At 44.8% G+C, this 14,199-nt stretch overlaps 1 protein-coding gene across 1 annotated transcript in view; it reads left to right on the top strand.

Annotated features, from left to right (window-relative positions):
* Positions 1–864: 864 nt before the first annotated feature.
* The window catches only part of ATP6V1C2 (ATPase H+ transporting V1 subunit C2), a 21,397-nt gene continuing 8,062 nt past the window's right edge, over positions 865–14,199 (top strand). The window contains exons 1-4 of the mRNA XM_009275580.1: positions 865–993; positions 2,564–2,631; positions 8,829–8,914; positions 13,883–13,977. Of these exons, the coding sequence (XP_009273855.1) occupies positions 865–993; positions 2,564–2,631; positions 8,829–8,914; positions 13,883–13,977 (378 nt within the window). The remainder of the gene's footprint in view (positions 994–2,563; positions 2,632–8,828; positions 8,915–13,882; positions 13,978–14,199) is intronic.

Genomic DNA, 14,199 nt, shown 5'->3' with positions numbered 1-14,199 from the left:
TCAGCCCCCCCCCCCGGGGGCGGAGGAAGGGCCGGCCCGGGCGGCGGCCAGGCACCGCGGGGCCACGGCGGGGGGTGCGTGAGAGGCAAGTGTCAAATCTTCCCTGTCCCACGCACCTGAGAGCAGAGGCGTGCCGGGCGGGGGCGGCTCCGGGGAGAGCCTTCGGAGAGGAACGGGAGGTTTCTGCTTCTCGCCGTCCTGCCCTGATCTGTGCGGTTAACACCAGTGTAGTTGTCTCCCGTGGATTTTCGCGACTCTTACATCTATGTTGTTCTGCTGATACCGTCTCTGCGTGGCACAGCTTGCCTTCCTCCAGCTCCTTCCTATCCAACCTGCGAAGAAAAACGCAGGGGAAAGTAATATGCCATCTTACCAGTGGCATCTTTTGCAGCCTATAGGTTGGGCGGAGGTCTTTTTACATCTTGTTTTCAGCTTTGCCTACAAGTGTCCAGAAATTTGAGAGACGACATTTATCAGACAGAAATCCTTAATTATGTTTGGATGGTTTAGTGAAGTCCCCAGACTCCTTAGTGGAGACTGGACTTACAGTGCAAGGCGAACGTAACAGGCTGGGAGGGAAAAGGGGAGGAGGAAGCTTCATTTCTTCGGTTAGAAACTGGATGGAACAACCCTGAGAAAGGAGGAACGGCCGCACTCTTTCTGTGACGTTCTGGAGAAGGTCATGTTCCATTTCAGCCTGAGACACAGGACTGACTCACTGTCCTTGTGTTTCTGAAAAAAATCATTAATCTGTTCTAACTTTTTCTATTCTTACGGAAGAGCCCGTTTTGTGTGGTGCTCTTTTAGCCACTTACCTGCTTTGTGTTTCTACAGTGACCAGGAGCGAAGGGAAAATATTAGATCATGTCGGAGTTCTGGCTGATTTCTGCCCCAGGAGATAAAACAAATCTGCAGGCATGGGAGAGAATGAACACGGTGACGTATAAATCCAACCTGTCCAGCAACAGCAAATTCCATATTCCAGACTTAAAGGTAAATGAGGAAGGGGTTTGTGTGTGGGCGATACAGCAGCATTAGCCAGGGCTAAAGACTTTTGGGATAAATGTGGGATTTATCTTTTGGGACGATATGCAGAGAGTAGAAGAAGATTGCAGTCGGGGGATGAGTTGCGTTCAGTCAACTGAAAACTGATCAGAGAGAAAAGAAGTCATTGTGCTTGAAGCTGACCTTCACATTGGAAGGATATATGTATAAGGATTGAAGATGACCAGTTAAATACCTAATCTATTGCATTCAATGTACCTTTTGCTCCCAGTCATGAAAGTCACACAGCATTATACATCTTGGATCGCTAATGCAAAGGGAGTAGCTAAGTATCTCGAACCGCGTCAGTAAGACTGCTGACAGAGAAAACAGTGCTATAATGTACATTACTCCTTGGGAAATGGATGTATGTATATATTCAGCTACATTACCCAGCTTCATATCATCATATAAATAGGAAGAGTATTAATCCATGATTTTTTTATATCTGTGCGTTATTTAATCCTTACTTTTTGAGATCTGCACCTTATTTTTATTTCACTTGTGGCTTTGAAAAATTCAAATATGCGGCATTAAAGTCAACGGAGTTACCAGAGATGTAGAACTTGGTTCCTTGGGGAGCTGCCATCACCCATCACTTAACGAAGCTATTCTTAGTGCATCCGGGATCTGGCTTTAATCCAAAAAGATTGTTAACGGTTATAACTTGAGCTATCCCAATTACATAAGGATGCAAGTAAAAGGGGAGTGTGGCCTGTTCTCAAGTAATAACCTACTGAACTGTCACATGAATGTTTCAGACTGGGAATGTTGCTTTTTGCATGTGCACCTGAGATTGATATGATTTTTACCATCTATGGGCCTTACCCAGCCGGCATTGGTGTGAGTCTGCTAATGTCAAAGGAAATAAAGTGTTTGCAGTATCTGAAGATGCAACCAGCCCATTAACATTCTGCTAATTGCTCTATGTAAAATTTGCTTCTTCTCCTTCAGCTTGACCCTTCACAACGTTGAGCTGGCAACATTACACGAGAAGGTTCGGCAATATATCACAATACCATAAGCATAAGGTTATGACTGTGACAGAGTCATACAAAAAGCAGATGTTGGTCTTGGAGGAAATGGCTTTGTGAGAGCCTTAGTCTTTGGTAATAGCAAAGAACACAAACGGAGACACCTTTTTGAATAAGTGCTGCTTCCCTTGGTTTGCTCAATACATCAGATTTGTTTGTGTGTCTATCGTGTGCATTTTTAGTCACTGTTTTATCATGTAAAAGACCAGTCTATGCTACTTGATGATACGGGAATGAAAACAGGAAGGAAGACACTGACGTGTAATCTTGAGACTACACATACGTTTTTTCCTTCATTGGAAAAGACTTTTTATGCCCTAGGTCTCAGATAAAGGAATTGCTACTATTTTTCACTAAGTAAATAAAGTTCCACCAAACTATTGAATTCACAAGTGCTGAACACAAGTCGGTGTCCCTAAGACTCTGCCAACAGAAGCCTTAGACAGACTTGTGCATCTTTCACCTACTTCTCATCTTTTGCACAGGTGGGGACACTGGATGCTCTTGTTGGTCTGTCAGATGAGTTGGGAAAACTTGATAGCTTTGCTGAAAGGTAAAATAGATCTTATTTACTACCTACAAATGAGAAACAGACTTTGTTTTTATGGGGCGGTATGTCCTTGTGTTCACCTCGGTTGGACTCAGTTCATCCCGGCCTACAACTGGACTAAAGTGGACAGGCTTTGTTTAACCCTTGTGTTGATTGTCATGGAGTCATCACAAAGAAAGGAGCATTCCTTTAAATTTGGATGAATTAAGTCAGTGATAGTTTTGTCTGCACAGCACTCTGTTTGAGTGGCAGTGCTAGGGAAGCTGTTTCTCAAAGGGAAACTGCTAAAAAAGGTTGTTTTTTTTTTTAAAGAACATCATCCCGCCCCATCCAGAAACTTAAATTAATAAAATGGCATTTGGAGAATATGAAGCCCTCCCTGATCTTATTTTCCCAGAATATTTCTCTTGAGCCCTCTGCCCCTTTTCAACCAGATATAGGAGTTCTAAGGAATAAGTTCCTCTCAATGAAATCCAGAGCTCTCCCTCTCAGACTTTTAAACTCCTTGAAAATCAGAATATTGGCTCACATTGTATCAAACCTACTTATGCAAAGACTTACATGATCTCCTTGCTGATCATTGCCCAGATTGCCTTTTGGGCCAAACTGACCTGGGTGTACAAAGAATAATAAGTATAGCAAGCTGAGAAAATGCCAGGTTGTAAGATACCTCATGGCACAAAGTAGACTTTGTTGTTGAGGCAATGAAAGTACAAGATGCTGAATTTTTTTCATTTGTTTTTTGTTTGTTTGTTTGTTTTTGGGGTGTTTTTTTTTGCTTCAGAAGCATACCTCACATATACTTGTGGTCTTGGTCACAGAGGCGTGTGTTAGCTCTGGGGCTTTTTGCCTTTTTTCCTCCAGCCAGGACTGATAAGGATTTGCTTGTCTAAATATGCTTGATACTTTCACAGATTTTGTCTGGCAGTTGCAAACACATATAGAAGCACTGATATAGACTGTTTACATCTATGCCAGGCAGTTTGGGTAAAAGTAAGTCTGCTAGACTACATTTCTCTGTAGGATTTTTTTTTTTTTTCTACTTTACTGGTGCTACCGCAGGACTGTATTAGGATGATTACATTTGATTACTCTGGGTTGCAAACAACGTTGATCTTTTTAGAATCATAGAGTATCTCGAGTTGGAAGGGACCCATAAGGATCATCGAGTCCAACTCCCTGCTCCTCACAGGACTACCTAAAACTAAACCATATTGCTTTTTTCAGGATTTTTAGCAGGACAGAGCAACTTAATACTTAATTCATCAAGAAAACCTTCTCCATTGTGACCCTGCCAAAAAAACTGCCCCAAATTCTTTGTAAACGTGTTCAGGCCTCTGGTTCATACTGCAGAGATTCTTCAAGATGGGAGCAAATTTGGGGAGAGACAGTGCCAATACCTGCTATCTGTTCTAATAGAAGGTCTCTAGTCAGGGCAGCAGATGGGCAAGCAACTGTGCGATCTGGGTTTGAGGGCTGCCAAAAATGCAGAACTGATTTTCAGAAGGGCTTAGCTAATTCCCCGCTTGGTGAAGAATTAGGACTTCTGGAAAGCCATCTCTAGGATCCGTGTAAGATCACGGGGGATAATTTTAAGTGAAATGTCAGTATGAGCTTCCTAGGCTCACTGTCTCCTTCTGTTACCTTTGTCTTAACTTGACAACATGGTACAGCTCCTTGTTCAAGCTGAGTGCCACTTTACTCCACTAATTGTCCCTTTAGTGCCAGTAATGACACTTACTGTATGACATGCTATAGGCACCGAGCAAAGGGGTCAGCGAGGCCCTTCCACCATAAGCTACTGAGGTAAGGACTCTTCCTATTTGTCTTGTTTGCCTATCCAGCTAGGTAATCAAGAAGGATCAACAAGATTTAAAAATAAGAAAAATGTGTTAAAAAATAAGAAAAGTGCATTAGAGTAATAGCCGAGGATAATCAACACAGATCAAGTCCCACAAGGACGTACAAAAGCATTTTGCATTAAATAAATGCCCAGGGGGTTGAGTCTAAATTGTGATTCAAGGGTTAAAATGCCAAGCACTTGCACTTCGTTGAAGTAAATGGCATCCAGAGGTTACAAGCCTGTCCAAATGACCTGAGCATTTATGTTCCTGCTCCTCTGAAACAGCTACCTGCTGAACTGTTGCTAGATAAACACAACTGCCAGTAAAGGCAGGCAGTGCAAACCTGTCAGGGCTGCCTCCTGCCAGGACAGCAGAGAAGGGGCAAGAGTTTGCAGGATCTATTGTTTCCACATACTTTTATTACTTATTTACGCAGGGAGGCAGAGTGTTTTTCCATGTCACCATGTGGTAGTGTGGAGCTCTCTCAAGTTGACGATCCCCTCGGTTTACCCGGGGGTTCTCCTGAGTCCTCGGTCGGTGGAGCATTCTGCAGTGGCCTCAGATTGCAGGGCTTCTGCTCCCCACAGTATTTTGGAGGCCTAGCTGATAGCACCCTTTCATACACAGTATCATTTAAAAAGTTAGACTTTTGTTGGGTTTTTTTTTGAAAGTAATGACATTGCAGCAATTTCAGAAGCAAAATGTGAGAGTCTTCCAAGCCATAATAATAGGCTAAATGGAGTTATTCTCTTTACAGGTTTTCATTACTACTTCTCAAAGCAGTTTAGCTGAAACCCTCTCCTTTAATAACGCAACATTTGAGCATGTTATTTGCTCAAGGTGGGATTCATCTCATCTAAAGGAAGAGGTTTAAGGGTTGGATGTGAAAGCTGCTCGCTGTTGGATGTCACTATAGTCAATGGGGCTTCTCCGGGGCTCTGATTCCTCTCGCTTGCCTCAGACTTCAGTGGTACGCAGGGTGCGTGTTCTGTCTTTGCATGGGGAGTGTATTGGATGAGCGAATCCCGCCTGCATTTCACAGGATGCAAGGCGAGGCACAGAGACTAAGGCAGGACTGGAGAACATTGCTCTGGCCCAGTGTATGCATTCTGCCTGCAGGCACCTTGGGGCATGTGGGCTGGAAGGGAGCCAAGCCTGACCTGGGCAGCTAGGACTGTCGGGTGCACGAGAGCACATACCTGTCCCACTGTCTATACCTTTGGAGAGAGACCAGAGCTAACTGTCTCCCAGCTATCAGGTTAGCTCCCAGCTGCACTCAACAGTAACGAAAGCAGCTCAGGCCCTTGGAAAAGCTACTGATTTATACACTTTCCTGTTGGCTGCTTTCTCTTTTATGCCTTTGGCCTCCTGCTATACTGTTCTTACCAACTGGGCTGGAGTCCTGTCTTGTTCCAAGTTCCTTTGGGCTCCCTGGATATTGTGAAGGGGCTGAAAACCAGCTGTGTCTACAAGCTGAAAATTGCAGAAGTGCTTGGCAAGGTCGCAGCTGACGGGGAACCACTGTGTGGATCCCTGCATCCTTGCCGCAGCCTGAGTGTGGGCAACACGCAGTGTTCTCCAGCAACGCTCAGCTGGCACCAGGTCCCTAAGTGGCTGCAGCCAGATGGTGGAAAACTGTGCAGCCCTAAGAGGGCTGTGAACTAGAGCGCAATAGTGTAGATTTCTCCTACGGGCACTCTGAACTGCACCTGTTCAGCATCTTGAGAAGAATGGTTTGGGTTGGAAAGGACCTTTAACGATCATCTAGTCCAACCCCCCTGCCGTGGGCAAGGACATCTTTCACTAGACCAGGTTGCTCAAAGCCTCATCCAACCTGACCTTGAACACTTCCCAGGGCTCATTTTTGGGGCCGGTCTTGTTCAATATTTTTATCAATGATCTGGACGAGGGGATTGAGTGCACCCTCAGTAAGTTTGCAGATGACACCAAGTTGGGTGGGAGTGTTGGTCTGCTCGAGGGTAGGAAGGCTCTGCAGAGGGACCTGGACAGGCTGGATCGATGGGCCCAGGCCAAGTCTATGAGGTTCAACAAGGCCAAGTGCCGGGTCCTGCACTTCGGCCACAACAACCCCATGCAGCGCTACAGGCTTGGGGAAGAGTGGCTGGAAAGCTGCCTGTCGGAAAAGGACCTGGGGGTGTTGGTTGACAGCCGGCTGAACATGAGCCGGCAGTGTGCCCAGGCGGCCAAGGCGGCCAATGGCATCCTGGCCTGTATCAGAAATAGTGTGGCCAGCAGGAGTAGGGAAGCGATCGTGCCCCTGTCCTCGGCACTGGTGAGGCCGCACCTCGAATACTGCGTTCAGTTTTGGGCCCCTCACTACAAGAAGGACATCGAGGTGCTGGAGCATGTCCAGAGAAGGGCAACGAGGCTGGTGAGGGGTCTGGAGAACAAGTCTTCTGAGGATCGGCTGAGGGAACTGGGACTGTTTAGCCTGGAGAAAAGGAGGCTGAGGGGAGACCTCATCGCTCTCTACAACTACCTGAAAGGAGGTTGTAGCGAGGTGGGTGTCGGTCTCTTCTCCCAAGTAACTAGTGATAGGACGAGAGGAAATGGCCTCAAGTTGCGCCAGGGGAGGTTTAGATTGGACGTGAGGAAAAATGTCTTTACTGAAAGAGTGGTGAAACATTGGAACAGGCTGCCCAGGGAAGTGGTGGAGTCACCATCCCTGGAGTTATTTAAAAGACGTGTAGATGAGGTGCTTAGGGGCATGGTTTAGTGGGCACAGTGGTGTTGGGTTGACGGCTGGACTCGATGATCTTAGGGGTCTTTTCCAACCTTAATGATTCTATGGTTCTATGGGGCATCCACAGCTTCTCTGGGCAACCTGTTCCAGTGTCTCGCCACCCTCATCATAAAGAATTTCTTCCTTATAACCGGTCTAAATTTACCCTCTTTCAGTTTAAAACTGTTGCCCCTTGTCCTGTCACTATAGGCACTAAAAAGTCTCTCTTCATCTTTCTTATAAGCCCCCTTTATACATTGAAAGGCTGCAATAAGGTCTTCTCTTCTCCAGGCTGAATGATCCCAAACAGCAGGAATTCTGACTATTGCATTCTTGGCAGTATCAACAATCTCAGGTTTTTCCTCCCCATCACGGGACTGGAAAACCTTTCCAAAGACTGTGAGTTTCTTCACAGGAATGGAGATAAAGGGAATCTTTACCTCTATGAATTACCGCTTTTAAATGGCTCGTGTATCTGCTTTGCAGCACATCAAAGAAAATAATTTTCTCTAATGCTCTCATGGTATCTGTACCTGGCCTGAAGTCCCTTTCCTGAACTCTTGAAAGCCACAGGATGTGACAAGACACATTGTCCAAACACTGCAGGTGCCCTTTCAGTCTCCAGCTCATCTGCAGCTGTAGCAGTCTCCCCTCTGTAAGGAAAGAAAGGGATAAGAAGCCTGCCATTATGCTCCACTCCACGTCACCACGCCAAGGATTATGTCCGCTTCATGTCTCTGCCAATTTAATGATCAGGCAGTTACTTTTTAGCTGTGGCTTTTTTTTACAAGGTGCAGTCAGCTTGGAACAGTTAGGGAATGGAAGGCCAAATTCTGTGAATACTTCTGAGTACAGAAGGATACTAGAGCAACCAGAAAGGCTCTTGGCCTGTATGAGATAGGCACTTTGACTAGGGCCAGGGGGATCTGCTGCTGGAGGGACTTGATGAATCAGCTTTTTAAAATAAGCAAAAAATACGTAACTGTGTGGAGACAATGTTCTCCAGGAGGGGCTCTGTTCAATTCACTGCTCTGAATCGGGCAGAAGGAGGATTTGAATCTAGTTCTCCCACACCTTAAAGGAGTGTCTTGTCCGCCATGCTAAAGCGAAGAGAGAGTCCCCTAAAGAAGAGGAATAAGAAGGAAATTCTCCCTGTCAAACAAGAGAACATTGTTGTTTTCCCCTGACTACTTTGTAAGAACCTTATCTCAGCAAGCCCTAAGGGCTTATTTAGCATCCCATGGAACAGATTTTCAGCCAGTGTTAGTCTGTATGTAGCCTCTTGTTCCTCCATGACCTTTAGAGTTTTAAACATGGGTTTCTTGCCTTCTGGTTTCTGCTATGAGTTTCATGAGTGTACAGAAGACTGAGTCTTGATCTTCTGGAAGTCTAGAGCACTGGGGAGGTGATATTACCTATGTGTTTGTGGAGATCAGTGTATTTAGAAATAAGGCATTTAGTTCTGCAATATGCCATAGGTTGTTTAGCATCATTTGAATTGCAAATTAACCTGCCTTGCTTCAGAAGTGTTTTGTTTGGGCAAGATCATTGTGGCAACTGTTTTATATTAATTTTGTTTCTTCACTAACAAAGCTTCTCTTGTTACATCTAAGCGTAATAAAGAAAATAGCCCAGTACATAGGAGAAGTTATGGAGGACTCAAAAGATAAAGTCCAGGAAAATCTTCTGGCCAATGGAGGTAGGTGCTGTGAGTGTGGATATTTTAATGCATTGATGCTGCCTGTGTTTGCTTCAGGATATGAACATGTAGAATTGAAACACTGACACATTAGAAAGGACAACCATCAGCAACATAGTTTAAGAACACATCTAGCCTGCCCCCGTTTTTCTCAAAGTTAGCAGAAGCTTTATCGAGCGCCAACTTTTCTTCCAGGGCAGTGTTCAGCATCTAGTCCTGAACTAGCTTCTAACACCAGAGCTGAGGAGTGAAAAGGAAAGCAGGAGACATCACAGAATCATAGAATCATAGAATAGTTTGGGTTGGAAGGGACCTTTAAAGGTCATCTAGTCCAACCCCCCTGTCGTGGGCAGGGACATCTTCAACTACATCAGGTTGCTCAGAGCCCCGTCCAACCTGACCTTGGATGTTTCCAGGGATGGGGCATCCACCACCTCTCAGGGCAACCTGTGCCAGTGCTTCACCACCCTCAGCATAAAAAATTTCTTCACTCCTAAAATGACCTAGCACATTTCTGTGCCCTGTATGGGCTTGATCTCTTACAGGCAGCTAAATCTCATTCTGTATGGCTGCATGACATCTGTCAGTGGTCTGTTAGTGATTTACCTTCCCTCCTACAGTGCTGGGATAGATCATGTTGTTAACTGTGGATTTCTGACATCACAGGTGGACATGTGAGGCAACAGCTCCAAAACATGGAGCCGGGGCTGCACTCACAAGGTCGTGCCAGGGGCTGGCAGGACATGCACGTGCTACTCCTGTTAGAGGGAAATGCCCTTCAGTGGTGTCCTGCCCTGGCTGGCAGCAGTTATGTACCAGAGAAGAAGAGCAGGCAGTGATGGCAGGGGCACTTCTGACATGACAGAGAGCCATGGGAGCCCACTGCCTTACTGTATGCTCCCCTGCGGCATCTCTTAAGTAGTCAATATGGTGTTTTTATAACCTCCATGAACTTATTTCGCCCCTTTATTATCCCCCTAAAGGGAGCCTGTGTCAAGGACAAAATTAACATTTAGAAACTGATGGCTCTTAGATCTCTGCATGTTTCGTTAGACCCTGAGTGTGTTTCAGAGCAAATTCCTCCCCAGCTGTCCTGGAAAAGTACAACAAAATTGGATGTGTTACGCATGCTAATTACAGGCTTGCAGAATGACGCTTTTAAATAAACTAACAGGGCACACTTCATCACCCTCTGACTGACTGCAGTGTTGTACTTCAGATCTGTATGAGTAAAGGATGGGGAGGAAGTTCTTTTAGAAATGTCCTCCTTGCATGACATAAGACTGACATTGATGAGTGCAACTGCTTGACAAGTACAATAATCCTGCTTATTGTGTTTCAGGGCTAAAGGATAAAATGAAATGTCTCAAAAGTATGTTAAGGACTGATGATTGTGGTGTTGTTACAAGCATGCATTTGTGTGTATTAGTGCTAGAGACAAGTCTTGGTCTGGTTGTAGAGATACAGTGATCAGGTTACGATGGATTTCTCAAGTAACAACCTCGTAGCTTGATCACGATATCCCTATGACTTGAGAAACAACAGGTTTCACTTATTTCCTTTGTTTCCTCTTTTTACACCGTTTTCCTTTCCTATCAGCTCTGCATGTGTTGTAACAGAAGGATGTGGAAATCACTTGTATGTATTACTAATTTCTGTCCTCTGTCTGGATTTGGTCATCCAAACAAATCATATTAAACGAAGACATTAACCTTTCCAAGATTATTGACTGCATCTTAAAAAATTGAGTCAGCTTTAGTATATGAGGATTCCCCTAATATATTACAGTGTCGTTCTCCATAAGCAGCAGCAACTTTGCTGTACGGATTCTTCCTCCTCCCCTTTCTGGTTAGCAAAAGGACCGTAAAGTTGAAGACTTCCTCAAGGTCGTGAAATCAGAAACAAAATTATAAGACATGACTTCTTGCTGCATGGTCCCGTTTCAGACTATTAGACTGTCCCAACTCAAATTTCATTTTAAGTTACACTATACAAGTTTTCTGATTTTATCTTAGTTGTATATATTCCTGACAGCAGTTTGGTCCACGAATTGATGAAGATGGTGGCTGTGTGTCTAACAATTGTTTGGTTAGATTTGTGTGAAGAAAAATGCAAAGTACTGGAAAATACAGTGCTTTTAGTTAAGTGAACACACACGCTACTTTCCAGCGGGCAACAGTCAGAAGCAGCCACGTGGAGATGTCTCTCTTACAGAAGGAAAACGTGTGTTTGTGTAATAAAGGAAATTTTAGTATATCACAACAGCAGGAAGTGCTTTCTTGCTTATGACAGAATAAAAAATGTGAAATGTAAGTAAAGTTTTTCTTCAAAGATTCGGACCAAATTCTCTTCCATTTATAGTAATGTTAAACCCGAATGAATTTTAAAATTTGCTAAGTGGCAGAGTAACTCCATTCTTTATAATGAGCTCAAACCAAAGCAAAATGGGAAGCATAACAATTTTGAAGTATTAAGTGTTTTGAAGGGAAAGTATTTAACATTGCATCTTAGAGCTGGGTAAGTAAATCAGAGTTACGAGAGATTCGAGCTGTGGGGTTCCTGGGCAGCTTGTAAGCGCGTTGGGGTAGGTAGAAAGCATCTCTCCTGGATGGGCAGCTATGTGAAGTCTTTTAGGAGTGACTTGACAGGTTCCATAAATGAGGGGTGCCATTCCAGGAGCATCGGGGTGCTTGGACTGCTTGGCATTTTAAGCTCAGTTCTGCTAGTGTGTTCACAGTAGTTTGTGCCATCCCCCAGAACAGGGATGCTGATCTAAACTGCACCAGTGCCAGAGCACTGCTCAGGAGTGAACTTGTAAAATGGGCTGAGAACGCATGCTGTGCTTAACTGCCTAACATTTGAATTCTGCTGAGATTCAAGGAATGCGAGGGTAGAAAGGGCATGTGTAGGTCTTCAGGGAATTTTTGTATCTCCTCAGCTATAAATAGGTCAGTGCCTGTCTTTAAAGAGCCTGTGAATACACTGTTCCTCCGCACAGCCCAGTAATACCATGCTCTTTGCAGGTTTCATTCCCATTGAATTTAGCAAAGCCTAAGCAAGAAAGCTTGGAAGAGAGGCAGCAGGATGAAATCCTTGTGTTGCCTACCCCATGCTGAAAATGCTCCATTAATTTTATTGCTCAAGTATTTCTGACCTCCCTGCCTTCCCCCCAAAGACCGTGAGCAAGCATTGCTGGAGAACTGCGCACGCAGGAGCTGTGTGATAGCTCTCCCTGCCTTCTGCAGTTTTGCCCCCTTCCCGCACCCTCCCTGCACAGGAGAATTTGCTGATTCCCGATCAGACCTTAGCAGGAAGGGTTGGATCTTTGCCTCGTAACTCCGGTGCATTGGATGTCTGGGAGCTTTACACAGCTGCGGTTTTAGAAAGAGGGGGAGAACACTGTCATGCCAGTGGTCTCTGCCTCCAAGGCAGTTTATCCTTTGCTAAGAAGCCTGTTTCCACCTAACATAAGACTTTCCATGCTTTGGAAATCTAATAGGGTAAACTGACTCTGTTGTGGGGTGAGAGAAGCCAATGGAAAGGATAGCGCTCTCCTGCCAAGGGTATTCGGTATCACATGAGACAGGGTAGTACCCTTAGCCTGGTAGTATGGCAATTATACAACTTTTCACATTCCTTCTCATGCATCTCGGTTCATAAAGTTTTCCCCACACCCTGGAAGTCCAGCCCATAAGAAATTGCGCTCAAACCTCGCTGTGGGACTGAATTAACTCTCTGGACAAGGCAACAAAGAGCACTGAACGGCCCCAGCATGCCCCTCCTTTGACTTGACACCTTGAGCTTGTTTTGCCTCCCATCTCCCCAGGGCAACTTTCTAGGTATTCTCCTGGTCTGGAAGAAAACCAACCCTGCAGGTGACACTGCCTCTGGCTTCTTTGTGTAGACATTGAGACCCTGCCTGCTGCCTTTCTCTAGCCTCCCCAACCTGCAGGGGGACAGTCCCAGCCCCTCTGCTTGTTGTGAGTTTATCCCATCCCATAAAGTTGCCCAAGAACACTATGTAGGGGTGTGTTTGGCACCCTAAGGTCTCTCAGGACTCAGCTTAGGCAAAGAGCTGTCTGATTTCATGAACTGCTAGAGGAGAATTTTTGTTTGGTACAATAATGTACCAAGTCTTAATGTTTTCTGATGTTAAGGAGCCTTGGTCTTCAAACAAAGTGAAATAGCATGATCCTGTCCTAGGAGCTGGGTGTCATGTGTCACCTCCCCTCTATTCTGGAAAGAAGCCATGGCTCCCTGTGGTCCAAGAGTGCCTGGTCTTGGGGGGCTGCATGCACAGGGCCTTGCTGTGAATTTCTGTCACTGGGTGCTGTGACTGGATCTATCCATTTAGGGAAACATCGTACGGCTCTGTGTGAGATGGGGAGCTCTGCGTGCAAAGTCAATGAGAAATTCCCCATCGCACCTGAATTGGTTTGATTTCTAGCGAGTGCTTGCCTGACTCACAGAGAAGTAACATCAGCTACACTCTTAATGTCTTTGATCAAACTCTCAACAGCCCTGAGCATTACTGCTGGTCCTGGGCCAGTATTTTTCTGATAGCTCTTGCCAGCATTAAATTCAGGCATATTGCAATAATCAAGATTGAGGTTACGTGAAGCTCTTTCTGTTGTAAAGAAGAATGGCTGCACATTGCCGTGTCCTGCTGGTACAGCTAATTTTACAGTAATGCTTGTTCTATACTGTTAAGTGTAATGCAGAAAAGATTTCTGGTTCAAATTCTAAGTTTGGGGATGTTTAGAAAGGTGATTAGATTGGACATATGACCTGTGCGGATTTGATCTAGATCAAATTTCTATGAGGATTTCTATGAGGTGGGCTTCTGGTTCACTCCTGTCTCTAACGTTAATCAAAGTTATGCCTAGGCTATAGCTGGGGACTACTACCCGACCTTTGACCTGCCTTCTGGTAAGCTGTCTGCTTTAATGCGTCTCTTTGCATTTTCAGTTGACCTAATTAGCTACCTGACACGGTTTGAATGGGACATGGCCAAATATCCCATAAAGCAGCCGCTGAAGAATATATCAGAAGCATTAGCAAAGGTAAATTGTACTCCAAATTTTAGGAAGTTGTCAGCATGGGGAAGCATGTCTTTTGGCAGTTTTTGGTCCCTCCTCTCATGGCAGTCAGTGAGAGCTTTGCCTTTGGTTTGGGCAAGAACAGGCTCAGAAGCACACACTTTGTACTGAAGCAGTTGATTTTTATTTTAATTATTTTAATTAATTATTTTAATTATTAGTATAGATATTATTTATAATAATAAA

Source organism: Aptenodytes forsteri, unplaced genomic scaffold, assembly GCF_000699145.1.
Source record: "Aptenodytes forsteri isolate BGI_AS27 unplaced genomic scaffold, ASM69914v1 Scaffold94, whole genome shotgun sequence".
In the NCBI taxonomy this organism is placed as follows: domain Eukaryota; kingdom Metazoa; phylum Chordata; class Aves; order Sphenisciformes; family Spheniscidae; genus Aptenodytes; species Aptenodytes forsteri.
Note: the sequence above shows the minus strand (reverse complement) of the source record. Positions and strands in the feature narration are given on the sequence as shown.